At 38.1% G+C, this 27,252-nt stretch overlaps 1 protein-coding gene across 11 annotated transcripts in view; it reads right to left on the reverse strand.

Annotated features, from left to right (window-relative positions):
* Window positions 1-26,517, reverse strand: part of DNM1L (dynamin 1 like) — a 51,087-nt gene extending 24,570 nt beyond the window's left edge. For 4 of the 11 annotated variants that reach the window (XM_077870504.1, XM_077870503.1, XM_077870500.1 and 1 more), the window contains exons 1-3: window positions 26,282-26,517; window positions 3,467-3,614; window positions 207-245 (exon numbers count right to left, since the gene is read on the reverse strand). In XM_077870504.1, the coding sequence (XP_077726630.1) occupies window positions 207-245; window positions 3,467-3,614; window positions 26,282-26,383 (289 nt within the window). In that variant the 5' untranslated portion in view covers window positions 26,384-26,517. Of the gene's footprint in view, window positions 1-206; window positions 246-3,296; window positions 3,379-3,466; window positions 3,615-26,281 lie in introns of all 11 variants that reach the window. The other 7 variants (XM_077870507.1, XM_077870505.1, XM_077870502.1 and 4 more) reach the window with 4 other exon arrangements.
* Between the last annotated feature and the right edge of the window lie 735 nt (window positions 26,518-27,252).

The raw sequence follows: 27,252 nt of genomic DNA on the forward strand, positions 1-27,252 counted from the left end.
AAAATAAAAATAAAATACATTCACCACCAAAAAAAGCCTGCATTCTGATGCAATGCCAAAAGGGAACAAGAACCACCTGCAATCAATCAATGTGGATAGGCAAATAAAAATGGAAGAAAAATAATGCACACAGCCTGTAAGAGTACATAGCACACATGCAGGCATACTAGAAAAAGAAGGGCCAAAAACAAATGGATAAAGGAAACCTTTAGAAAGGTGTCTTGAGTTTTTCCATGTAGCAGGGTCTGTAGTTAAAGAGAAACAGCACAGAATGATAAGTTTAATGCTTATCCCTAATATTTTAAACCTTTTTAAAAAATCAAATGTGTAGAAACCTGAACACATTTCAAATGCACAGAGCATTCAATTATTAAAAATTTACGACTATAATTCCCATTATAATTAATTATAATTAAAGGGATGTATAGATTTTAATGATATGAATAAAGCATACTATGTGTCAGAATTTACTTATTTTCCATTACAACTAATTGTTTTACTTCTGGTTTCTAGTTCTAACACAACTGTATTAAAATTAATTCACTCTCCAAAAATTTGCCTTAAGTATGAATATATTTGATCTATGACTATGCGGAAAGAGAAATTGCCTGGTATAAAAAAATCTACAAACCATACCAAACATATCTTTCAAAACCTTGAAAGTAAATATATACAAGTTTTTACCCTATTCATAAAAATTAAGATTTATAAGGGATTATTATATTCTTTGAAATATATACTCAATTTAAAAGAACACCATAAAAACAATTTTGGTTTTTAATCAGCATACTACTTTTGGATTTCACCTAAAAAGAAATCTAAGGAAAGCCTGATTTATTTCTTTACAATATATGAAAGATAATCATGAAGTTCAAATTTCAAATTAAACCACCATCTTATCCTAAAACAGTGTGAATATGTTTTTAATAACATTTTATCAGAAAAGGGCAGCCCGGGTGGCTCAAGCTGCCTTCAGCCCAGGGCATGATAAAGTCCCACGTTAAGGCTCTCTGAATGGAGCCTGCTTCTCCCTCTACCTGTGTCTCTGCCTCTCTTTCTCTGTGTCTCTCATGAATAAATAAATAAAATCTTTAAAGAAAAAAAAAGATTTTATCAGAAAATTCTTTTTAACTGGCAAAAGGGGTGCAAGCTGAGAAATTCTACATATTGACAATTATTAATTATCCTATCTGGTTGGCAGAATGAAGGATTCCACATTGAATAAAATTTCCTGATAATTATACATATTAAACATTAAATACTTTATTTTAGTCTGTTTTGATGAACCCATATCTAAAATGGATTATACTACTTCATGTCATCCTAAAATATACTGCTCTTAAATTAACCTACTATTGATAACTTGGGCCTTTCTTACATAACAAAGCCCTCTGAGGTTATAAATCCCTATACAAAATGGTTAGAGACTGATTTTTTCTTTTTTTAAAGTTCTTCCATCTGGTTATGTTTTCTTCCCTTTCTCCCCTCTAGTTGTCAGAATGTCAAGGAGCTCATACTCTTCTGGCTAACTAAATATTTATCTGCTTCATTGTTTCTGATTTTCTCTGAATTACAATGATTTATGAGAATAGATTGTTTATCCTGAGTATAAAGAGGCTCTGATGAGAAACTGAAGAACTATGCTAGTTATTAATAGGACATACGAAACTTAATACTGAAAACTTATGAAATCTATTTTGTGTTCTCAGTAGCTGAGTTGTCATTTTAAGTGAGGTTTTATGTTTTTTACATAAAATATAAGCACTAAGCTTTGAAAAAAATATATATATCCGTTAAGATATGCAGATTTGCTGACCACCACCAAGAGGAGAGGAGACACATCAACGAAACATAGAGAACATATAAGCAGAGATACTGAGGAATTGACACTTCCGTAGTTGGAATGTATAGTCTTTTCTAAAAATACTGCCCACCTCTGCAAATAGTTTCTGACATGCAGGATATCTATCATCTGCCCTTTTCATGGTGACTGAAGAAAATAAAAAGTTAAACGAAAGAGACCTAATTAATGCCATATAGTTTCTTAAAGTCTTAGTTTAAGGGATCTGATAACTAAGTTAGTGGGAATGAAATTTTAAGCGTTATTCTACATATATGAAGCTGAACCATAGGTTAGTACAAAATGATTAAATTCCAGGCTCAGAATTTCAATAATTAAGAAATATTACAGAAATGGAAAGTGATGAAAAATATACCCAGACACACTACCTAATATAATTAAGAGGCTCCTACCTATCCTCTGGCAGTCTATCCAAAAATACTACTTGTTAACATGTACAACTCCATTAACTTGCTTCAGTAATTAACTTTCTACATCATGATAGGTTTTTTTAATTTCCCTAAAAAAAAAATAAATCAGGTCATCACCACCAATGCTCCTATAATAATGGAAAATAAGATACAAATTAAAGGAACTTCAATATCATTAATACTATCATCCTTTCTTAGATCAGAATCTAAGAAGTAGAATGAAACTGCACTAAAAACAGATCTCTACAGATAAGTAACAAACATGGTACTCTGCTGCAAAGTGATAATTAGAGCATTTTACAGACTTACATAAATAAGAAAGTCTGAGTCAAACACTGAACAAGAAAGATTATATTTTCACCAAACATTTCAACTCCACTCATATAAATAGGACACATATTTACAAAGCAATTTAATATCTGTTTATAGACATAGCATTTCTCAAAATATTTTCAGTTTAACCAAAGAAGGACTGCAGTAAAGGACAGTAAAGGACAGTACATATTTTCTTATCTTAATGTCCTATATTTACTATTGTAGGAGTGGGTGGATCTTAAAAATCAGAATACTATGTGCTACGTAGATGTAGGTAAGCCTTACCAAGAGAAGGATATAAAAAAATAAAAATTTAAAACTCTTTCTAAAAATAATATTTTATTAGCTTGAAGGGCAAAAGATTTCAAAATTAGCAGGTACATGGTGAGACCGGAAAAGGGAAGGTGAGATAACACCGCTGTACTGAAAAGCAAGTCATTTTAATTGTATTTAAAATCTTTAAACTAGATATCTAAAATGATTAAATTTCTAAATCAAAGTTAAAAAATAAAATTATTTTCAACACAAGTGAGAAAAGCTTATTAAAAAACTCCAAAAGATACAAAAACTTCTTTAAAATAACTGATTCCTATTATCAAGTATCTCACTAAATCCTCCATAAGTATTAATAACAGTATACTAATAAGCTGAATTATGAAAAAGGTACTATTCCAAACATGTCTACTCATGGTCCTCAAAACAAAACTTACTCTTTTTCCACAAGAGAAATGACGCATTCATTCCACTTCTCTTCACAGGACTTCTGCTTTTGTTATAGCCACTGATTTCTGTCTAATCAATTCATGTATTTTTTTAAGCAAATTTTTCAAGCAAATATGAAGAATTTTTAAATAGTTTTTATTCCAATTCTAAAATTTACCATTTTCTTCTCCTGTTGTTTTTCGCTTATCTTCGGGTGAAACATGGACTAGCTGCAGAATGAGAGGTCTCCGGGTGACAATACCAGTGCCTCTGGGAAGCAGGTCCCTCCCCACTAGGCTTTCTAGCACTGAGCTCTTTCCACTGCTCTGAAAACAGAATACACAGGAGCAAAATTAGTGTGTCCACAGACTTTTTTTTTTTTTTAAGATTTATTCATTTGGGAGAGAGAGAGAGAAACAAGCACGAGCATGGTTCAGCAGGAGAAGGGGCAGAGGGAGAGGGAGAAAGAATCTCAATCAGACTCTCCGCTGAGTGCAGAGCCTAACACAGGGCTCACCCGTGACCCTGAGACAACAATCTGAGTGGAAACCTGGACACTTAAGCAACTGAACCACCCAGGCACCCCTCCACAGACTTTTTTGTAACTCAGTAAGACTATACTAAGAAAGCACCATACGAATAAATTAAAGGGAAAATTATTGCAAAGATGTTTAAAATCAAAGTTTAGTTACATTTTCTACTGTGATCTTTGTATCTTTAGAATAAAAAAAACTCCCAAGAGAGAATATCAAAAATCTCACTCCCCTGCAAAAATTTTTAAAATAAAAAATAAAGTCCCACTCCCCTATAACTTTCCCACCTTTTTTGATACTCTCTCAACCAGGTTTTCAAAGCCTGTATAATATTGGTACATAACATTAGGCCTATGAACGTAATTACTTTAAATAGGGTAGTTTTATATGTATTTTTCTCTAACATGATTTTTAATATAGCAAATGGATTATTTCATATCAATATAGTAATTTCTGTGTTTAATAGTTAAGTAGTATTCTATTATTTGTAAAGTCAAATCAAACACTGACTTGGACATTTAAATGGTTTTTGCTACTATTAACAATGCTGGGGAGCTCCTGGGGAGCCTGCTTCTCCCTCTGCCTGTGTCTCTGCCTCTCTCTGTATGTCTCTCATGAATAAATAAATAGAATCTTTTAAACAAAAACAGAAAAAAACAATGCTGCAGTACATGTGCTTTATACATATAACCTTACTCATTTTATTATCTTATTAGATTTATTTCATTAAATGAATGGCTGTGATTAAAGAGCATAGAGATCTTAAGCATTCACAGATACTGTCAGACTGCACACAAGATGGCAGGATCCCACATAATTTTACTATACTCCCCTTGTAATTTTCTGCAACCCCATCAGCACTGGGCATTATCGCTTTTTTGAACCTTTACTACTTTGATAGATGAACACACTGACAGCTCATTTAAATGTACATTTCTGCGGTGCCTGGGTGGCTCAGTCAGTTAAGCATCTGCCTTTGGATAAGGTCGAGATCCTGGGGTACCGGATCCTAGGGTCCACCCCCCTCACCCCCAACAGGCTCCATGCTCTGCAGGGAGTCTGCTTCCCCTGCCCCCTGCTCTTGGGCATGCACTGCCTCTCAAATAAATAAAACCTAAAAATAAATAAATAAATAGAAATAAATTTACATTTCTTTACATTACATTTCTTGAAGTCAAAGATCATTTTGTTTAAAGGCTTTTTATATTTTTCAGTGATTATTCAAATGCTGGCACTTTATGTTTCTTATTAGCTTACAAAGCTCTTTATCCATTTAAGTATTTCATTTTTTGTTGTATCTCCCAACTTTTCATTTTGAAAATTTCAAAGCCAAAAGAGTTTTGAGAATATTAACAGTGAAATATTTGTATCTTAACAAAGATGCACCAATTAACATTTTGACATATGTGCTTTATGTCTGTTCTTAAACACACACACTTCTTTTTTTTCTGTTCTACTTGAGAATTAATTATATATATCATGATGCTTCATCCCTAAATATTGTAGTGTATCTGTCTCTAAGAAGATCCATAAGGGCATTCTTCTATACAACCATATTCAATGATCATACTCTGGAAACTAAGCATAAATAGAATACTAAAAAACAGTAGATTATCAAATAATATATAAATCCCTAACCTATACATCTTAAATGTTTATACTTTTCTTTAGTTCATAGTAAATATTTTCTGCACATTTTCTCTGTGCTATACTTCTTAGTCAAAACTAGTATAACTATTACTTTCATATTCTCTACAAAGGCAAAAATCCTAAATTCATCTATTGAATCAGAAAGAGTCTACAGAAAGCAGATGGTCCACTCAAGTTAGGTTAATTTAAGAAGGGTTTATTTATGAGCAGACTGTTTACAAAACTGTGAATAAGGCTCTCGGAAATCACAAGGGATAGTACTATAACCCAGACTAATAACAACAAAGAAGCTGTTACCACCTAAAGGCCCTGAAGACTAGAACTTTGAAAAGAGGGAGAGCCAGCCCAAGGAAACCACATACAGAGCCTGAGCCACAGGAATAAATATCCAGGGCTCCCCATTTCCAAATCCAATCTGATGCCAGAGGACATGGAGTCCCATTCATGTTGTCCAGAAAGGTCTCATCTCAGAAAGAACAGGAATGTTGACTGGAATGGTCAAATTGAAGATTACATGTCACACTTGGTATTGCCAGATTTTAGGGTCTCAGTTTATTCCTCTTATTAAGAAAAATAAAGTGATTTCCATCATTTCTGTACTCACTTTGAGCAAAATGGAAATTTCCTGTTCTTTAATTTATGCATTTTGATAGAACCTGTCAAACAAAATGAACCATCTAACTCCTTGCATTTTCAAATTTACAGGCATAACTGCTTATAATATTCTTAGGATAGTTTATTTTTATTTTAATATTTTGTCTTTGTAGTTTCTTATAATCAGATTTTCCAGTTGATTATTAAATTGATTTTATTGGTCAAATCTTTTACTGATTTCATCTTGTAGTCATCTTTCTAATACTGTTCATTACTACTTCTTACCACCCCTTCTAATAAAAGGAGTTATTTATCTTTTCTTTTCTTTAAAAACTCCTGAAGTTAAACATTTAGCTTATTTCTCTATCTCAGCTACCAACATTTGCCTCATCCATCCCATACACACATACATACATTTCTCAAACTGAGTTGTCTCTATCTTTTCTTCTATACCAAGAATGTATATTCTAACAATTGTGTATTCTAATTCACAATTACTTATTTGCTTAGCCTCCAAATATTACCAATGCTACCACTACCAATAAGATAGCTGAGAATAATTTTTTATATATTTTGCAAATGATATCTCCATTCTTTCCCACCTCTTTACAGACCATGTTTTCCCCTTTTTTAACCATCATTTGGCTCTGCAAGTATGTGTCATGCTAACATCAGTCCTTACATTAATTCCTTTAGTCATTTTGATTCTCTGAAGTTGTTCTCTAATAGATGCCTCAGAAAGAGCTAATATTCTTCAAATTCTAGCATACATGTAAGTTTGTGACCTTTCTACTTGAAAATCGGCTGGATTACATATAAAGCTTGGGCCCATATACTCTTCAATATCTTAGGTATAAAATTCCACAATGAATTGTATCTTCCTTCATAAATTTTATGAACATATCTTCTCTCATGAATGGTTACTGTTGAAAGGTTATGACAATAATCTGATTTTCCTTCCAAGAGACTTTGTGACTTCTGCCTGCACATCTAAGGACTTTTTATTTTTCTTTTAAAGTCCAATAATTTTACTAGACTATGTTTGTCTCAGGGTTGGTCTTTCTGTGTCAATGCCCTCAGGTATGTGATGTGCTTTTTCAAAATGAAATCCCAGGGATGCCTGGGTGGCTCAGTAGTTGCGCATCTGCCTTTGGCTCAGGTCATGATCCCAGGGCGCTGGGATAGAGTTCTGCGTCAGGTGCCCTGCAGGAAGCCTGCTTCTCACTCTGTGTGTCTCTCATGAATAGATAGTCTTTTTAAAAAATGGAATTCCAAATGTGTTTTTAATTCAGTTAAATTTTTAGTAGCTGTTTGTTACCTTACTATCTTATTTTCGTCTTTGAAGGACTCCCATTATACACATGTTGGATCTTCTTTACCTGTATTCAATATATTAGCTTCTTTTCTTTCTTTCTTTTTAAGATTTTATTTATTTATTCATGAGAGACGCACACACAGAGAGAGAGGCAGAGACACAGGCAGAGGGAGAAGCAGGTTCCATGCAGGGAGCCTGATGTGGGACTCGATCCTGGGTCTCCAGGACCAGGCCCTAGGCTGAAGGTGGCGCTAAACTGCTGAGCTACCCAGGCTGCCGTTAGCTTCTTTCAAATTCTTTTTATAACTCTATCTAACCTTTATGCTTAACATCTTGTTCCTTTTCATCTTCCTCTCTTATGGTACTGTCATTTTTTTTGCTCTTGTATTCCTTCCATTTTCTTCATTTCCAAAATTTTCTTTATTTCTATTATTTTATTAATAAGTTCTATCACCTAGGTTTTTTTCTTTTATGCAAACTTGTTTTTTAATACCTTGTTGTAATTATAATGTCTTGTCTTGCCTTTAATCTTAATATCTAATTATTTTCATCTGGATATGTCTTCCTGGTGTCCTTTCTTGTCTACAGGGCTATTCTGAGCCTCATTCTTCTTTAAATACTTTGTGAGATTTGACAATTTTTATCAGGATTTTATCTTCCTTTGTCTGTATTCTTCAAGGGAAGCTCAGTTATATTCTCGGTTCCTTTGCACTGTGAGAATTGGTCCTGGAAAGAAGCTTTGGTTGGACAGTTTTCAAAGTTTCACAAAGGTGCACTAGTCCCTTAAGACTTCACCACAGACTCTCTCACTCATCCATTATCTGTGTGTGCAAAATGCCACCCAGTTTCAGCTGGTATTCTTAAACTGGCCCTCCAAGATTTCCAGTGACTGCCTTTTGCCTATTTTACGATTCCCAGATTCATCTGATGTTCCACTGCTTCCCTCTTCTTCTTCTTGAATAGATAATAATACACAGGTCTTGCAGCTGTTTGTGGTTTGTCCCCAACCTAGTGGTATGGGGGATTTACAAAGAAACACAGTCAACTAATTTTCTTGTAAATGTTGTAGGGGCACCTGAGTGGCACAGTCAGTTAAGTGTCCAACTCTCAGTTTCAGTTCAGGTCATGATCTCAGGGTCCTGGGATTGAGCCCCACATATGCGGAGTGCAGAGCCTGCTTGAGATTCTCTCTCCCTCTCCCTTCTGCTTGTGCGTGCTTTCTCTCTCTCTCTCTCTAAAATAAATAAATAAATCTTTTTAAAAAACGTTGTAAACAATCATGGGTTTTGGGTTTCCTATTCCATTTGTCCCATTTTATGGGAAAGTCAAATAGAGATTAGGAAACCATTCTATCACTGCTGTCATCTCAGAAACCATAATTGGGAAATTTAGCCCACTTGCAAATATTGAGACTAATGCTTAGTATTATGTTTTTTTACAATATTCAAACATGAAAAAAATAAAGTAGATACCTACTATACTATGGATTAACCTCAAAAACATTCTGCTAAGTGAAAGTAAGTCACAAAAGGCCACATATTTATTTGATCCTATTTACATGAAATGTCCAGAACAGGCAAGAAAATAGATGAAGTGACCAATCACTGGAGATGGAGGGAAATGGGGTGTGATAGCTAATGGATACAAGGTTTCTTTTTAGGATGATGAAATACCTAAAACTAGATTATGGTGATGGCTGCAATTCTACAAACATGCTAAAAACTACTGATTATACATTTCAAGTGGGTGAACTTTATGGTAATATATACCTCAACATCAATAAAGCTATGACAAAACAAAGGAGAAAATAATTTCAGATGAATTACATATTTTTAAAAGTACTGAAAAACATTAAAGTATACTTTTCTGACTTTAAGATAGGGAATGACTCCCTATTATGTAAAATGTATAAACTAGGGGAAAAAACTTGATAATTCAACACAGTAAAATTGAAATTTCTTTTACTCATACAAAAGAACTAGAGGAAAATATTTGTGATCCCCATAACTGACAAGAACTAGTAAGCAAAATGCCAAAACAATGTCTACAAACCAGTAAGAAAAAGATAATCTAGTAGAAAATAATGTGCTGAGATAGGATCAGAAACTCACAAAAGTAGAACTACAAAGGGACAAGAGAAAAGATGCCCACATTCAATAATTAGGGAGGTATAATAAGAATCACCATTAAATACCATAAATTTAAAACATGACAATAAACAAGAGTCCTGTCCACGATGCCAGCTTAAGAAGATGCTGAACTCACCTCCTCCACAGACACATCAAATCTATACCTAATTATATACCACTTCCTCTGAAGAACTGGGGCCTGCCTAAATAGCTTCTACATGACAAAACACAGAAAGGCCACATCAGCAAGAGAGACAAAGAAACTAGACACTGTAAGGAAGGGAACCTCTACCTCCAACTCTGTGAACTGCAGTAGAGAAGGATAGTACAAAGGAACAATGGGCAGATTCATCTGCCCTGGAGCACAGAAAAAAGCTCTGGTCTAAAAAAGCAATTAGCATATAAAAGATCCAGCCATACAACTCCACCAAACAGTGAGGGAGCTGCTGGAACTCCCTCCAGGTTGGAGGGGCTGGCAAGTGCCACAGTTTACATTCAACTTCTACCTTGACAGTGCAGATGATGGGTGCAGGATTCCAGGTGTCATAGTCAACCTGCCACCTCCAAGAGTACTGGGTCCCTAGCCCACACCAGTCACAGCCATGCCATTAAGGCAGCACCAGTGTGGCACACACCAAAACACCCTTGCTCAGCAGTCAGTATAGCTCCAGCTGTCATGTCAAGGTGGCATAGGCACAAAGTACCCCAGAACACTACAGACCCACACCACTTTGACTCCTGGCACAGAACACTCCAGGATTACCTGGCTTATATCTTCCTGGATTCAGCCACTCTGCCAATGCACCTCCTGAATAGAGCACCCCAGGAGCCCCTGGCCCATGCCTGCCTCAGTTCCAGCTACCCCACCAGGGAATCTCCTAAGTAGAGCACTTCAGATCCTCCATCCTGTACCACATCCTGGCTGCAGTCACCCCAAAAGGGCATCCCCTGCATGGGTGATCTAGGACACCCTGGCCCACACAAACATTGGCTCTAGTCACCCTGCCAGGGCACCCCTTGCACTGAGTACCCCCAGACATACCAACTTGCACCCACTTCAGCTTCAGCAATCCTGCCAGGGAATCGTCTGTGTGGAGAACCCAGGGACCAGCTCATATCCACTTCAGCTTTAGCTGCCATACCAAGGTGCCCTCTGTAGTGAGAGACCCCAGGTTTGCACCCACTTCATCTTCTGTGCTGTGCTGCCAGAGCACCCTCTGAATGGAAAGCCCCTGGACCACTCTGGCCCATGCCCATTTCTGCATTGGCTATCCCACTGGGGCAGCCCCAGCAGAGTGTCCCAGGACCCTACTCCAGACACAGCTCCAGCCAACCAAAGTCACCAAGCACACACAATCTATACAAGAGATGATTATACCCAAGACCACACTTTCAAGTTTAGTAGAAGTAGCTGTCCTATCCAATTCATACAAAGAAAGTCAAGCAATATGGGGCACCAACGAATATGCTTCAAACAAAAGAACAAACCCTCAGAGTAACAACTATATGAAACAGAGATAAGCAATAAGCCTGATAGAGTTTAAAGTAATGATCAAAAGATGTTCACCAGACTGCAGAAAAGAGTGGGAGAACTCAATGAGACCTTCAATGAAGAAATACCAAATACTGAAAAGATGTAATCACATTTGAAAAGAACAAGAACTTAAATAGAAAACACACTAGAGAGAATCAACACCACATTAGAGAATACAGAAAACTGGATCAGTGATCTGGAAAACAGGGTAATGGAAAGCACCCAAGCTGAAAAGCACAAAGAAAGAAATTTTTTTTTAATTTATTTATTTATGATAGTCACACAGAGAGAGAGAGAGAGAGAGAGGCAGAGACACAGGCAGAGGGAGGAGCAGGCTCCATGCACCGGGAGCCCGATGTGGGATTCGATCCCAGGTCTCCAGGATCGCGCCCTGGGCCAAAGACAGGCGCTAAACCGCTGCGCCACCCAGGGATCCCAAGAAAGAAATTTTTAAGGTGGCAATTAGACTAAGAGATCTCCTGGACAACATCAAGCAAATTAACAGTCACAGTATGGGGTCCCAGAAGGAGAAGAGAGAAAGAAAAAGGCAGAAAATGGGGATCCCTGGGTGGCGCAGTGGTTTGGCGCTTGCCTTTGGCCCAGGGCGCGATCCTGGAGACCCGGGATCAAGTCCCATGTCGGGTTCCTGGTGCATGGAGCCTGCTTCTCCCTCTGCCTGTGTCTCTGCCTCTCTCTCTCTCTCTGTGACTATCATAAATAAAAAAGAAGAAAAGAAAAAGAAAGAAAGAAAGAAAGAAAGAAAGAAAGAAAGAAAGAAAGAAAGAAAGAAAGAAAGAGGCAGAAAATGATATGAAGAAATAATAGCTGAAAATGTCCCTGACCAAGGGAAGGAAGCAAAAACATCCAAGTTCAGAAAGCACAAAGAATTGCGAACAAGAGGAACCCAGGAGGCACACACCAAGACAACATAATAATTTAAATGGCAAAAGTTAAAGAGAGAATTTTTATTTTTTTAAAGATCTTATTTATTCATGAGAGACACAGAGAGAGGCAGAGACATAGGCAGAGAGAAGAGAAGCAGGTTCCATGCTGGGAGACTGATGTGGGACTTGATCCCAGAACTCCAGGATCATGACTTGAGCCAAAGGCAGATGCTCCACCACTGAGTCCCAAAAAGAGAATTTAAAAATTAGCAAGAGAAAGGAAAAAAGTTACATAGCAGAGAAACCTCATAAGGTTATCCGTAGATTTTTCAGCAGAAACTTTACAGCCAGAAGAAAATGGCATGATATATTCAAAGTGCTAAAAGGAAAAAAATCTACAACCAAAACTACTATGCTTGGCAAGATTACCACTCAGAATTGAAGGAAAGATAAAGAGTTTCTCAAACAAAAGCTACAGAAGTTCATCAAACTAAACTAGCCTTACAAAAAGTGATAAAGTGACTTCTCTGAGGAGGAAAAAGCCATACTCAGAAATAATAAAATTATGAAAAAAGAGATGTAAAATATATACATAAAATATGAAGGAGTAAAAAGACTTTTTTAGAATGTATTCAAATTTAAATAACCATCAACCTAATAAAGACTGCTATATACTTAGGATCCTACACATGAATCTCATGGTAACTACAAACCCAAAACCTATGATAAATACACAAAAAATGAAGAGAAAGAAGATCAAGCATAACAATACAAAGTCATCAATAACAAGGAAAAAGAGAAAAGGAAAGGAACAGAGAAGAACCACAAGAACAAACAGAAAATTATTAACAAAATGGCAAAAAGTACACACTTACCAATACTTATTTTAAATGTAAATAGACCAAACACTCCAACCAAAAGACAGGGTGGTGAAATGGACTTTAAAAAGAAATTACTCTGGGGGCAGCCCAGGTGGCTCAGTGGTTGAGCACTGCCTTCAGCCCAGGGCGTGATCCTGGAGACCCGAGATCAAATCCCATGTCAGGCTCCCTGCATGGAGCCTGGTTCTCCCTCTGCCTGTGTCTGTGTCTCTCTCTCTTTCTGTGTTTCTCATGAATAAATTAAAAAAAAAAAAAAAAGAACTCATTTATACACTACCTACAATAAACTCCCTTCAGACCTAGATACATAAAAACTGAAAGTGAAAGTATGGAAAACGACAGACCATGCAAATAGAAATGAAAAAAAATGCTGGAGTAGCAATACTTCTATCAGAAAAAAATGAACTTTAAAACAAAGAGTAAAAAACAACAAAGAAGGGCATTACATAATGATAAACAGGTCAATCCCACAAGAGGATATAACAATTATAACTATCTACATACCCAAAATCAGAGCACCTAAATACATATAGCAAATATTAAGACACAAAAGGAAAAAATAATAGTAATAAAATAATAGTAGAGGACTTTTACACCCCACTTACATCAATGGACAGATCATCCAGGCAGAAATTCATTAAAGGAACAGTGTCTTTGTCTGGAGCTTGAACATATAACTCTGAGATCAAGACCTGAGTTAAGATCAAGAGTAAGGCACTTAACCAACTGAGCCACCCAGGCACCCCCCGGAATAGTGTGTTTGAATGACATGTTAGACCAGATGGACTTAAACATACACAGAACATTCCATCCAAAAACAAAATACACATTCTTTTGTTGGAACATTCACCAGTATAGATCACGTGTTAGGTTATAAAAACAAGTCTCAATAAAGTTAAGAAGACCAAAATCGTATCATGCATCTTTTCTGACTACAACAGTATGAAGCTAAAAATGAATTATGAGGGAAAAACAAACTGGAAAAAAACACAAACACATGGACGTTAAGCAACATGGTAATAAACACCCAATTGGTCAATGAAAAAAATCAAAACATACATGGAGATAAATGAGAATATAGTGGTCCAAGTTTTTAAATGAAGGAAAAGCAATTCTAAAAGGAAAATTTACAGTGATACATGCCTCATCAAGAAATAAGAAAAATCTCATATACTCTTACATCTAAAATAACTGGAATGAGAACAAAGCCCAGAATGAATAGAAGGAAATATTAAAAATTATAGAATAATAAATGAAATAGTACCAAAAAAATCAATGAAATCAAGAGCTGGTTCTGTGAAAATAAAGAAGATGGATAAGCTTTTAGCCAGAATCATCAAGAAAAAAAGAGAGGACACAAAATCAGAAATGAAAGGGAACAACCAATATCACAGAAATAAAAGGATACTACACAGAGTATACTACAAAAAATTATATGCCAGCAAATTGACAACCTACAAGACATGGATAAATTCCTAGAAACACGCAATCTTCCAAAACTGAATCAGGAATAAAAAATCTGAATAGACCAATTGCTCATAACAAAACTGAATTGGTAAAAAACAAACAAAAAACCTCCCAAAAAATAAATGTCCAAGACCAGATGGCTTCACAGGAAAATTCTACCAAACATGTAAAGAAGAGTTAATATTTATTCTTCTCAAACTATTCCAAAAAATAGAAAGGGAAGGAAAATGTCCAAATGCATCCTATGAGGCCAGCATTACCCTGATATCAAAACCAGATAAAGACACTACAAAAAAAAACTACAGTCCAGTATCTTTGATGAACATAGAGATGCAAAAATGCTCAATAAAATATTAGCAAACTGAATCCAACAATACATTAAAAAAATCATTCACTACCATCAAGTAGGATTTATTCCCAGGATACAAGGGTGGTTCAATATCCACAAATCAATCAACATGCTACATCACATCAACAAAACAAATAAGAACCATATGATCATTTCAAAAGATGCAGAAAAAACATCCGACAAAGTAAAAAAATTCATTCATCAGGGCACCTGGGTGGCTCAGTTGCTTAAGCAACCAACTCTTAGTTTAGCTCAGGTCATGATGTGGGCCTCCATGCTCAGAAGGCAGCCTGCTTGCGATTCTCACCTCCCTCTTCCTCTCTCTAAAATAAATAAGATCTTTTTTAAAATATCCATTCATGGTTAAAAAAGAAAAACCTCAACAAAGTAGGTTTAGAGGAAACATATCTCAACATAATAAAGGCCCTAGGTGAAAAATCCAAAGCTAACATTATCCTCAATGGGGAAAAACTGTGAGCTTTTCCCCTAAGATCAGGAATAAAACAAGGATGTCCACTCTCCCCACTTTTATTCAACACAGTACTAGAAGTCCTAGCCACAGCAATCAGACAAGAAAAAAAAAAAAAAGATATTCAAATTGGTAAGGAAAAAGTAAAACTTCCATTATTTGCAGATTACATGATACTATATATAAAAAACTCTAAAAATTCCACCAAAAAACCACTAGAACAGATAAATGAATTCAGGAAATTTGCAAAATTTAAAGGCAATACACAGTTATCCATTGTATTTCTATACACTAACAATGAAGCAGTCAAAAAAGATGAAGAAAATAGTCCACTTTACAATTGTGTATCAAAAATAATACCTAAGAATCAATATAATCAAGGAAATGACAGACCTTTACTCTGAAAATTATAAAACACTAATGAAAGAAAATAAAGATAACACAAACAAAATAGAAAGATATTCCATGGTCATGGACTGGGAGAACAAATAGTTAAAATGTCTGTACTACCCAAAGCCATGTACAGATTTAGTGCAATCCCTATCAAAATACCACCACTTTTGGGCAGCCCGGTGGCTCAGTGGTTTAGCGCCGCCTTTAGCCCAGGGTGTGATCCTGGAGACCCGGATCGAGTGTGATCGAGTCCCATGTCGGGCTCCCTGCATGGAGCCTTCTTCTCCCTCTGCCTGTGTCTCTGTGCCTCTCTCTCTCTCTCTCTCTGTCTCTCTGCCTCTCCCTCTCTGTCTCTCATGAAATAAATAAAAAATTTTTTAAAACTCTTAAAAAATATACCACCACTTTTCACAGAACTAGAACAAATAATCCTAAAATGTGTATGGAACCACAAAAGACCCCAAATAGTCAAAGTAATCTGGAAAAAAAGAGAAAAAACAATCCCAGATTTCAAGATATACTACAAAGCTATCGTAATCCAGACAGTATAGTACTGGCACAAAAATAGACACACTGATCAATGGAACAGAATAGAGAGCCCAGAAATAAATCCACAATGGTCAATTAATCTATGGCAAAGGAGGCAAGAATATACAATGGGAAAAAGATAGTCTCTTCAACAAATAGCACTAGGAAAACTGGACAGCTGCATGCAAAAGAATGAAACTGGACAACTTTCTTACATTGCACACAAAAATAAACTCAAAATGGATTAAAGACCTAAAAGTAAGACCTGAGACCCAGAAATCCTAGAACAGAGCACAGGCAGTAATTTCTTTGACATGTGTCAGAGTAAGATTTTTCTAGACAAATCTCCTAAGGCAGGGGAAACAAGCAAAAATAAACTATTGAGATTATCTGCACAGCAAATAAAACAATTGACAAAACTAAAAGCCAGTCTACTTACTGAGTGGGAGAAGACAGTTGCAAATGACATATCCAATAAAGGGTTAGTATGGTTAGTATCCAAAATATATAAGGAACTTATACAACACCAAAAAACAATCCAATAAAAATAAGCAAAAGACATGAACAGATATTTCTCCAGAGAAGACATATGGATGACCAATAGACACATGAAAAGGTGCTCAACATACTCATTAGGGAAAAGCAAATCAAAACCACAATGAGGGGCAGCCCCGGTGGCAGAGCGGTTTAGCCTCGTCTGCAGCCCGGGGTGTGATCCTGGAGACCCGGGATCGAGTCCCACATCAGGCTCCCTGCATGGAGCCTGCTTCTCCCTCTGCCTGTGTCTCTGCCTCTGCCTCTCTCTCTGTCTCTCTCTGAATAAATAAATAAATCTTAAAAAAAAAAAAAAAAACACAATGAAATACTATCTCACACCTTTCAGAATGACTAAAATTAAAAATTTAAGAAACTAGTGTTGGCAAAAATGTGGAGAAAAAGAAACCCTCCCACTCTTGGTGGGAATGCATACTGGTGCAGCCACTTTGGAAAACCTTATGGAGGGTCCTCAAAAAATTAAAAACAGAATTACCATATTATCCAATAATTCCACTACTGGGTATTTACCCAAGGAATAGAAAAATGCTAACTTGAAAAGATATATGCACCCTTTTGGTTTCTGCAGCATTATTTACAATAGCCAAATTATGGAAGCAGCCCAAGTTTCCACAAAGAAAGGATGGTGAGTATACACAGAATAGAAGGATAGAAACAAAAAAAATAAAATAAAATAAAATAAAAAAATAAAAGGATAGACACACACACATACATATATATACACACACACTAAGGAATATTACTCAGCCATAAAAAATGAAATCATGTCATTTGTAATAACATAGATAGATCTAGAGAGTATAATGTTAAGTGAAGTAGGTCAGAAAAAGAAAAAAATGTCCTATGATTTTACTCGTATGTGGCTAAATGAAACGAAGAAGAGACAAAAACAGACTCTTAAATACAGGGAACTAATGGTTATTAGATCGGTGGGGGCGGGGGGCGGAATAAGTGAAGGGATTTAAGAGTACACTTATGATGAGCACTGAGTAATGTATAGAATTGTGGAATCAGTATATTGTACACCTGAAACTAATATAACACTGTATGTTAAGTGAACTGTATTTAAAATTAAGAAAAACACATTAGACCAGATGGACTTAAGCGATATACATAGACTATTCTATTCAAAACTAACAGAATACACATCATTCTCAAGTGCACATGGAGCACTCTCCAGCATAGATCATATACCAGGCTACAAAACAAATCTTAATAAGTTTAAGAATACTGAAATGGTAACAAGCATCTTTTCTAATCACAATGGTATGAAACCAGAAATTAATTACAAGAACACTGAAAAATTTGTGAAAATGTGGAGATTAGACTACATACTACTAAACAACCAATAAATGAACAAAGAAATTAAAAAATAGCTTGAAATTGGGAAGTCTGGGTGGCTCAGCAGTTGAGCATCTGCCTTTGGCTCATGGTGTGGTCCTGGGGTTCTGGGATCGAGTCCCATGTCAGACTCCCTGTATGGAGCCTGCTTCTCCCTCTGCCTGTGTCTCTGTCTATGTCTCTCTCTCTCTCTCTCGAATAAATAAATAAAAATATTTAAAAACAATAGCTTGAAATGAATGAAAATAAAACATACCAAAACTTACAGGATTGCAGCACAAGCAGTTCTAACAGAGAATCTCATAGTGTTAAGTGTCTATGTTAATAAACAAAAAAAACTCTAAAAACATATCAACACTGCACCTCAAGGAACTAGAAAAATTAAGCCCAAAATTAGTAGTAAAAGAATGAAATATATCAAAGAGCAAAGCAGATATAAATGAGACTAAATAAAGACAACAGAAAAAAAAAATCAAACTAAGAAACTAAGGTTTTTTTTGAAAGATAAAATACACAAACCTTTAGCTAAGTTTGCCCCCCCCCAAAAAAGGACTCAAAATGAGAAAGAAATAAAAGAGATGTTACAACTATTATCAGAAATACAAAAAACCTTAAAAGACTACTCTAATATATGCTAATATACATACAAGCACATGCACGCACACACAATGGAATACTATTTGGCCATAAAAAAGGAAAGCAATCCTGCTATTTCCAACAACATAAATGGATCGTGACAGCATTAAACTAACTGAAATAAGTCAGAGAAAGACTTATTTCCATATGGTCTTACTTACACATGAAAATAAAAAAAAGGTCATAGATATAGAGAACTACTGGCTGTCAGAAGCAGGGTTAGGTGAAATGAGTGAAGGTGGTCAAGGTAAAAACTTCCAATAGAATAAGTCCTGTGGATGCAATGTACAATATGGTGACTACAGATAATAATATATATTTGAAAGTTGCTAAGACTATAAATCTTAAGTTTTCATAAAGAAAAAATGCAACTATGTGTGATAATGAATATTAATTAGACTTAGTGTGATCACTGTATATATGTACATCAAATCATTAGGGCAGCCTGGGTGGCTCAGTGGTATAGCGCCGCCTTCGGTCAGGATGTGACCCTGGAGTCCCAGGATCAAGTCCTACGTCAGGCTCCCTGCATGGAGCCTGCTTCTCCCTCTGCCTGTGTCTCTGTGCCTCTCTCTCTCTCGGCGTCCCTCATGAATAAATAAAACATTTTAAAAAACAAAACAAACCATATCATTATGTTGTACTCATGAAACTAATAAAATGCTGTATTTCAATTATATCTCAATTATAAGAAATTCTGTCAACAGATTCACATACTCCCCAAATTGATTCAAAATCTATATATTGAAGGGTTAGAGATTTGTGTGCCTGGTCTCAGTGTCTTTTAGTTTCTTACAAATTGTACTGTATTGAAATTTATAGTGCTTTCGATTTATATTTTGAAACGGAGTCTTTCACTGAAAAGACTGTCATATTTTTAGCTTTTTCTCTCTGATAACTACCATCAGTTGGAAATAGGTAATAGTAAATATTCATTCATAACACATTACCCAAAACTGATTCAGTTTTTAACTACTAAGCTTTTTTTCATGTATAAAACAGACTTTTTACTTATTTCGATATTAATATAACAGATAAAAATATATTTTTAATTTTTATTTTTTTATTTTTTCTTTTTTTTTTCTTTATTTTTTATTTATGATAGTCACAGAGAGAGAGAGAGAGAGAGAGAGAGAGAGAGAGGCAGAGACTAGGCAGAGGGAGAAGCAGGCTCCATGCACCAGGAGCCCGACGTGGGATTTGATCCCGGGTCTCCAGGATCGCGCCCTGGGCCAAAGGCAGGCGCCAAACCGCTGCGCCACCCAGGGATCCTATTTTTAATTTTTAAACTTTTAATTTGTAGTGAAAGAAGCCAGACATAAATGATCACATGTTTTATGACACCATTTCTATGAAATATCCAGAATAGGTAAATCCATAGAGATTGGTGGTTGAAAGAAAGAAGAAAGAAGATTGGTGGTTGCCAGAAGACTGGGGGGACAACAAAAAGTGATTGCTTAATGGGCACGGAGTTTGCTTTTGGAGTGATAAAAATGTTTTGGATGTAGAAAGAGGTGGTGATTGCACATCATGAAAATACTGAATGCCAATGAACTGTACACTCTGACAAGTTTTAGGTTATATAAAAATTTCACCTCATTTTTTAAAAAGATTTTATTTATTTGCTTGTTTGAGAGAAAGCAAGAGACAGAGCATAAGCAGAAGGGGAGAGGCAGAGGGAGAGGGAGGAGCAGACTTCCCACTGCCCTGGGATCATGATCTGAGCTGAAGGCAGACACTTAAGCAACTGAGCCACCCAGGCATCCCAATTTCACCTCACTTTTAAGTTAAAAAAAAAAAAAAAAAAAAAAAAAAGGAAGCAGCATATAAACTCTATAAAGAAACTAGAAAAAAAAATATATGTTTACCTAAGAACATTCATAAAAAATCAGTATAGGAATGAAAACTATGATCAATATTTGGCACCAAATTACTAAACTGAAGTCATCACCTCTATGAACACAAGACAAATGAAGACCTATGGGACACCTTAGTGGCTCAGCAGTTGGACGTCTGCCTTTGGCTCAGGTCGTGATCCTATGTCTGGGTTTGGGTCCCACATCTGGCTCCCTGCATGGAGCCTACTTCTCCCTCTGCCTAGGTCTCTGCCCCTCTCTCTCTGTGTCTCTCATGAATAAATAAATAAATAAACTTAAAAAAAAAAAAAAAAAAAGACAAATGAAGGCCTATCCAGCAGGAGAAGACAAGATTTCAGGAACTATAATGTAGGGATCTCTGGGTGGCGCAGCGGTTTGGTGCCGGCCTTTGGCCCAGGGCGCGATCCTGGAGACCCGGGATCGAATCCCACATCGGGCTCCCGGTGCATGGAGCCTGCTTCTCCCTCTGCCTGTGTCTCTGCCTCTCTCTCTCTCTCTCTCTCTCTCTCTCTCTGTGACTATCATAAAAAAAAAAAAAAAAAATTAAAAAATTTAAAAAATTAAAAAAAAAAAAGGAACTAAAATGTAGACAGCAGTGTGGGGATGGGGGTATTTTTAAAAAAAGATAAAAAATTCTACAATAATTTGGCATTTTTTAAAAAATATTTTATTTATTTGATGGGGCACCTTTGTGGCTCAGTGGTTGAGTGTCGGCCCTTGGCTCAGGTGGTGATGCCAAGGTCCTGGAATGGAGTCCTGCGCTGGGCTCCTTGTGGGGAGCCTGCCTTTCCTTCTGCCTATGTTTCTACCTCTCTCTGTGTGCCTCTTATAAATAAATAAAATCTTAAAAAAAAAAAAAAAAAAGATTTAAAGAGTACACACATGAGCAGGGTGAGGGGCAAAGGGAGAGGAAGAAATAGACTTCCCACTGAGCAGGAAGCCAGATGTGGGGCTCGATCCCAGGACCCCAAGATCAAGCCAGATGCTTAACTCACTGAGCCATCCTGACACCCCGATTTAGCACTTGTTTAAAAAGACAATAACAAGAGTTGGTGAGAATGTGCTGAAACTGAAACCCTCATGCATTGATGGAGGCAATGTAAAATGGTACAGCCACAATGAAAAACAATGTGGCAGTTCCTCAAAGTTAAACAAGTTACCAAATGACCCACCAATTCTACTCATAGGTATGTACCCAAGACAAATGAAAACATGTCCACTGAAAACTTGTAAACAATGTTCAGAGCATTATTCATCAGAGCCAAAAAGTGAAACAGAAACAACCCAAGATTCATCAACTAACGATGAATAAACAAGCTGTGGCATATCTATACAATGGAATATTAGTTAGCAATAAAAAGTAATGAATACATGGATGAACTTAAAAAACATGCAGAGCAAAAGAAGCCAGACACAAAGGGCCACATATTGTTTGATTTCATTTATATTTAAATGTCCAGAACAGGCAAATCCATAGAAGACAGAAAGTAGACTGGTGACTACCAGAGGATCTGAAGGCAGAAGGGTGGAAGTGGGGAAAGACTACTAATGGGTACGGTTTCTTTCCTGCATAAAAATGTTCTGAGGGGGAAAAAATGTTCTAGGGGCACCTGAGTGGTCCTTTAAGCTTCTGCCTTCAGCTCAGGTCATGATCACAGGGCCCTTGGATCAAACCCTGAGTCAGGCTCTCTGCTCAGCAGAGAGTCTGCTTCTCCCTCTTCATTTGTATACATACTTGCATGTTTTCTCTTTCTCTCTCACTCAAAATCTTTTTAAAAAATTCCTTTTAAAAAATATGTTCTGTAATTATATAGTGGTGATATGGGATAACCTGGTGAGTATACTAAAAACCACCAAACTATACACTTTAAAAAGGTGAATTTTGTTATATGAATTATATTTTAATTTTTTACATGTTAAATTTAAAAAAAAAAAAGGTCTGCAAATTGGTCCTTTAAAACACAAGATTCCTTTCTGAATTACTAAAGTTGGAGTGCTTAAATCACTGAAATAAAAGGTAAAGTAAAAAGTTCCTTACTAGCAACTGAGCCAGAGTCTCAGGTTAATGTCATTAGCACTGGGATTCCTATAGTAGGTGGTGGTTTGGATTACATATGTGGGAGGGCTCCCCCTTCTAATTCTCAACTTTAAAAATAGTGGTTAAATTTCCCAAATTGAGTCACAAAAGTTATTTAAGTCTTAACTCCTTCTCCACCTGCAAAATACACTATAGTCTACAAGTATCAACCTTTTCTTTCCCCTCTTCTGTTCTTTCCACATGGATGCCCGCAGAGAAAAAAGAAAACTATTTAGCTAAATCATAAAAGCTGTGAATGATCTACAGCTGTAAACATGATTCCCTCTCCTCAACTCCTCCAACTCTCTGGATTGAAATAAATATTACTTGGGCAATTTAAGAAATCAAAATATAAAGGATTAGCAAGAATGCCACCAAGATGAACATGCTATACTGGATGGTGATATGCCCTTGGGCTCAGCTTCCCTGTCTTTTCCAGCTTCATGCATTTTAAAATCAAACATGCACTAAAATTCTTTTCAATTAGGCTCTAGGAACCATCTGCATTGGAACCACCTGTGGTGTCTGGGCCAACGAAGACTTAGAAAATCATAATCTCTGGGGACAGAATCCATGAACTTATTTTCAAAGTTATTCTTACATACACTAAGATTGCAAATCACTGTTCTAAAAAGTTCGACAAAATGGGACCAACAGCCATTTAAGGTATAGGTAATGTGTAGGATAGAGACTACCTGTGTTATGAAGACGTCATCACTGCCCTGAGAAGTTCACCTGTCAGAACACTATGTCTGGAACCCATTCACGATACACTACTCTGTTAAATATGAATGTAATGCATGTGTTGCATGCTGCAAAACATTAAATGGCATAAAGTAGATGACCAGATTTTTTTCAACATACTAAGGAAAACATGGAAAAGAAGACACTGGGCAGCCCCGGTGGTGCAGCGGTTTAGTGCTGCCTGCAGCCCAGGGTGTGATCCTGGAGACCTGGGATCGAGTCCCACGTCGGGCTCCCTGCATGGTGCCTACTTCTCCCTCTGCCTGTGTTTCCTCTCTCTCTCTCTCTCTCTCTCTCTCTCTGCCTCTCATGAATAAATAAATAAAATGTTTTTAAAGAAAGAAAATACTATTAAAAAAAAAAGGAAAAGACACAGTTTCTAATCTTATCTCTTCTGTACCTGAATAATAAAGGATTGAATTTTTAAAAATTTTTTATTTATTTACGATAGTCACACACACAGAGAGAGAGGGGCAGAGACACAGGCAGAGGGAGAAGCAGGCTCCATGCACCGGGAGCCCGACGTGGGATTCGATCCTGGGTCTCCAGGATCGCGCCCTGAGCCAAAGGCAGGCGCTAAACCGCTGCGCCACCCAGGGATCCCTAAAGGATTGAATTTCAGCTAATAAAGACCTAAACGGAGAGAAATTTCACTAAATCAAGTCTTTAAAAACTAGTTTCCCCAGGTTGCCTGGCTGGCTTACTCAGTAGAGCATGTGACTCTTGATCTCAGGGTTTTAAGTTCAAACCCCATGGTGGGGAACGCCTGGATGGCTCAGCAGTTTAGTACCTGCCTTTGGCCCAGGGCATGATCCTGGAGTCCGGGGATCGAGTCCCACGTCGAGCTCCCTGCACGGAGCCTGCTCCTCCCTCTGCCTGTGTCTCTCCTCCCTCCCTCCCTCTCTCTCTCTCTCTCTCTCTCTCTCTCTCTCTCTCTCTCTCTCTCTCTCTCTCTCTCTCCCCCTCCCTCTCTCAAGAATAAATAAAATCTTAAAAAAACAAAAAAAAAAGCATGCTGGGTGTCTTATAGAGCATACTTAAAAACAAAAGGGGATCCCTGGGTGGCTCAGTGGTTTGGCGCCTGCCTTTGGCCCAGGGCGCAATCCTGGAGTCCCGGGATCGAGTCCCGCGGCGACGGGCTCCCAGCATGGAGCCTGCTTCTCCCTCTGCCTGTCTCTCTCTCTGTCTATCATAAATAAATAAATTTTTAAAAAAACAACAAAATTTCCAAGTAATTTCAAACAACATACAGACGCAGCATACATCTGTCACTACTAGGATGGTTCTTCCTAGCATTATGTTAATGACTTTCCTTAACAGTCTTCACTTTTCTACTCTGACCCTCCCAATTCTGCCAACAGGTTTATTCACTGAAATAAACTCAAATTCGTGTAAGAAAAGTCCTTGATTTTAAACTATTTATGTTGATACACAATAGCCCTGATTCTGTTACTGCTTCAAGCTTAAAAAGCATGGAGAATCTCTTAAAAGTAAATGGAAAGTTTCTGGCCCACAGACAGGAAACATCTAGAAATTACTACCAAAGAAGATTTATTTCATCTATTTAATTCTATTTTCAAAAACAGATACGTTTTGATAATAAAAGTCCCAGTGTTTTAAAATATTATCTAATTACTGGAGCAATATTCATTCATTTAAAGTATTTACGGAGCATTCACTACATACCCCAGACTATTTCAGAGCTAAGAACAGGAATATGGCAGTGAAAAAATATGCTAAATAAAAATACCTCTCACAAAATTATATTGATGATTCAGTGTCCAATCATTACAAATATCGAGTTACAAATATTACAATATATGTAGGCAGGAGAAACCAGGACCTATAGTAATCCTACAGCAGACCAAGCAAATGTGTTTCTGAAATAATTTCTATAACTTGATTTAAAAGCAAGAAAAAGTACAGAATGTCTATGGTCTCCAAGTGTTTGAAAATATTCTATAGTACTTTGACCATTAAATTCCCTCTCGTAATATTTATACTCTAAAATGCTGTAGCAAGATACAGCAATAGAAAATGAGTAAACCGTCCCCTTCTCAACCGAATAGATTAAGAAATGAAAACACTTAAAATCAATATATCAAGTAATCTCTATAATGGGTTTCTCTGAACTCTTAAAAAAAAAAAGTCCTAGGATTCTTAAACCAAGAAACACAGCAGGCAGAAAAAATGAAACTTGTACTACTTCTCTATCACTCTAGAAATAATTTATTTCTTCGACATTTCTGCCTATTAAATATGATGTTATCTAGGAGACCCAAAAACGAAAAGACCTGAGAACCTTGATGCCCAATTTGGATGGAATACAAAAACCACAGTCTATGCATTAAAACTGGTTATTCCTTCCCAAGTACAGGTGGTTTCGAGGGAGATGTTTCTGTTTGTTTGTTTGTTTGTTTTGGAGGGCTCCTTTTGCTTTTGGGTTTTTTTTTTTTTTTTTTTTTTTTTTTTTTTGTAATTGCTTCGGCGATCTCGAACCCTGAAGGGATCGCACTGCAGGCAAACACTCAGGTTGTCAGACAGCTGCGGCCTTCTCGGCCCCGACCCGGCCGCTCCAAAACTGACTCCGCATCCCCGGAGCAAGCCAAGGAGAGGAATAAAAAAAGCCACGCTCCCTAAAACTACCCGAGGAGGGCCAGCTGGCCCACCACGAGCCCAGGGTGGCCCCGCGTGCCCCGCGCGTCCCCCAGCTGCCCTTGCAAGCAGCCGCCCGCCGGCCCAGCCGCGCCCGGTCCCCACGGGCTCCAGTTCCGCCCGCCCGCGGGTCCCTCCCCCAGCCCGCCCCCGAGACCCGCGGGGCCCGCCGCGCCGGCTCCGCCCCTCGCCTCCCGACCGGGCCCGGATTCCCAGGCCCCGAGCAACTCAGCCCCAGGCGGAGAGGCGCGGCCGAGCCCGGGGAGCCCCGGCGCCCCCAGCAAAGGCCGCAAAGGCCAGCCGGGAGCGGGCGCCGCCGCGAGCCCCCCACCGGGCCCGCGCCGGGGCTCCGGCCTGAGCGGACACCGCCCTCGTCGCTTACCTGCGTCCCCACCACGACGATCTGAGGCAGCTGGATGATGTCGGCGCCCACCGTGTTGAAGACATCCTGGAGCTTGTTGATAACAGGAATTAGCGCCTCCATGACTCCGAGAACGCGGGACCCTCGCCCGGCCGGCCGCGGCAATGAATGGGGCCGGGGCCCAGAGTCCGCCTCCTTCCTCCTCTCCTCCGCCCTCTCCTCGGGAGCCGGCACCCATTGGACCCCGCCCGCCCGCTACCTGCCCCCTCCCGGCGGGCCGTGCGCTAAGAGGAAGGTGGAGAGGAGCAAAGTCTGCCGGGAGTTGTAGTTCTGGGGGGGCGGAGGACCGCGGGGGGCCTACGGCTTCCAGAAGGCTGTGCGGCGCCGGGCGGAAGGAGGAGCTGGGAGGGCGGGCTGCGCGGGCTCGTGTCGGAAGGCTGGGGAGCCAGGCCGCGAGGGTGGGAAGGAAGAGACCCACTTAAGCCCATTTGCGGGGCGCAACGAGGGTGAAGATGCCGGAAGGGAATATGTGTTAAGTACAGCGGAGTATCCTGATGATCCAAGATGCCATTTCCTTATGCAGAAGCTTGCTTAACAGGGACGGGTTGAAGAGACTTAAAGGAATAGCTCGTCGCCTCTGGCGCCCCAACCAGGTGCTCGGGGTGTGGAGGCTGATTCTGCAGAGGGCGTGCGCGGCTATTTTGCAAAACAAAGCAAAACAAACAGAACGTCGGTCCCAGTTAGAACACGCGGGTTCTCCCAAGATTTTTGTGAAAACGTCTTCAAAATAGCATGTTCAGAAAGAATCTTAGGTGAAGAGTTTTTGGAGGGAAAGGGCTAAGCCCTTGTTCTCTATATTCTGTATAAAATGTTATTTTGCCCTGACTCCTGGCAAAGTGGAAATCGATCTGAGAACTGCCTTGCCTTTTTTTTTTTTTTTTTTTTTTTTTTTGGCTAAGTGCACCTACGGTAGTAGTCAAAATTTGCCTTTT

The sequence above is a fragment of the Canis aureus genome, chromosome 25, assembly GCF_053574225.1.
Source record: "Canis aureus isolate CA01 chromosome 25, VMU_Caureus_v.1.0, whole genome shotgun sequence".
NCBI lineage: Eukaryota > Metazoa > Chordata > Mammalia > Carnivora > Canidae > Canis > Canis aureus.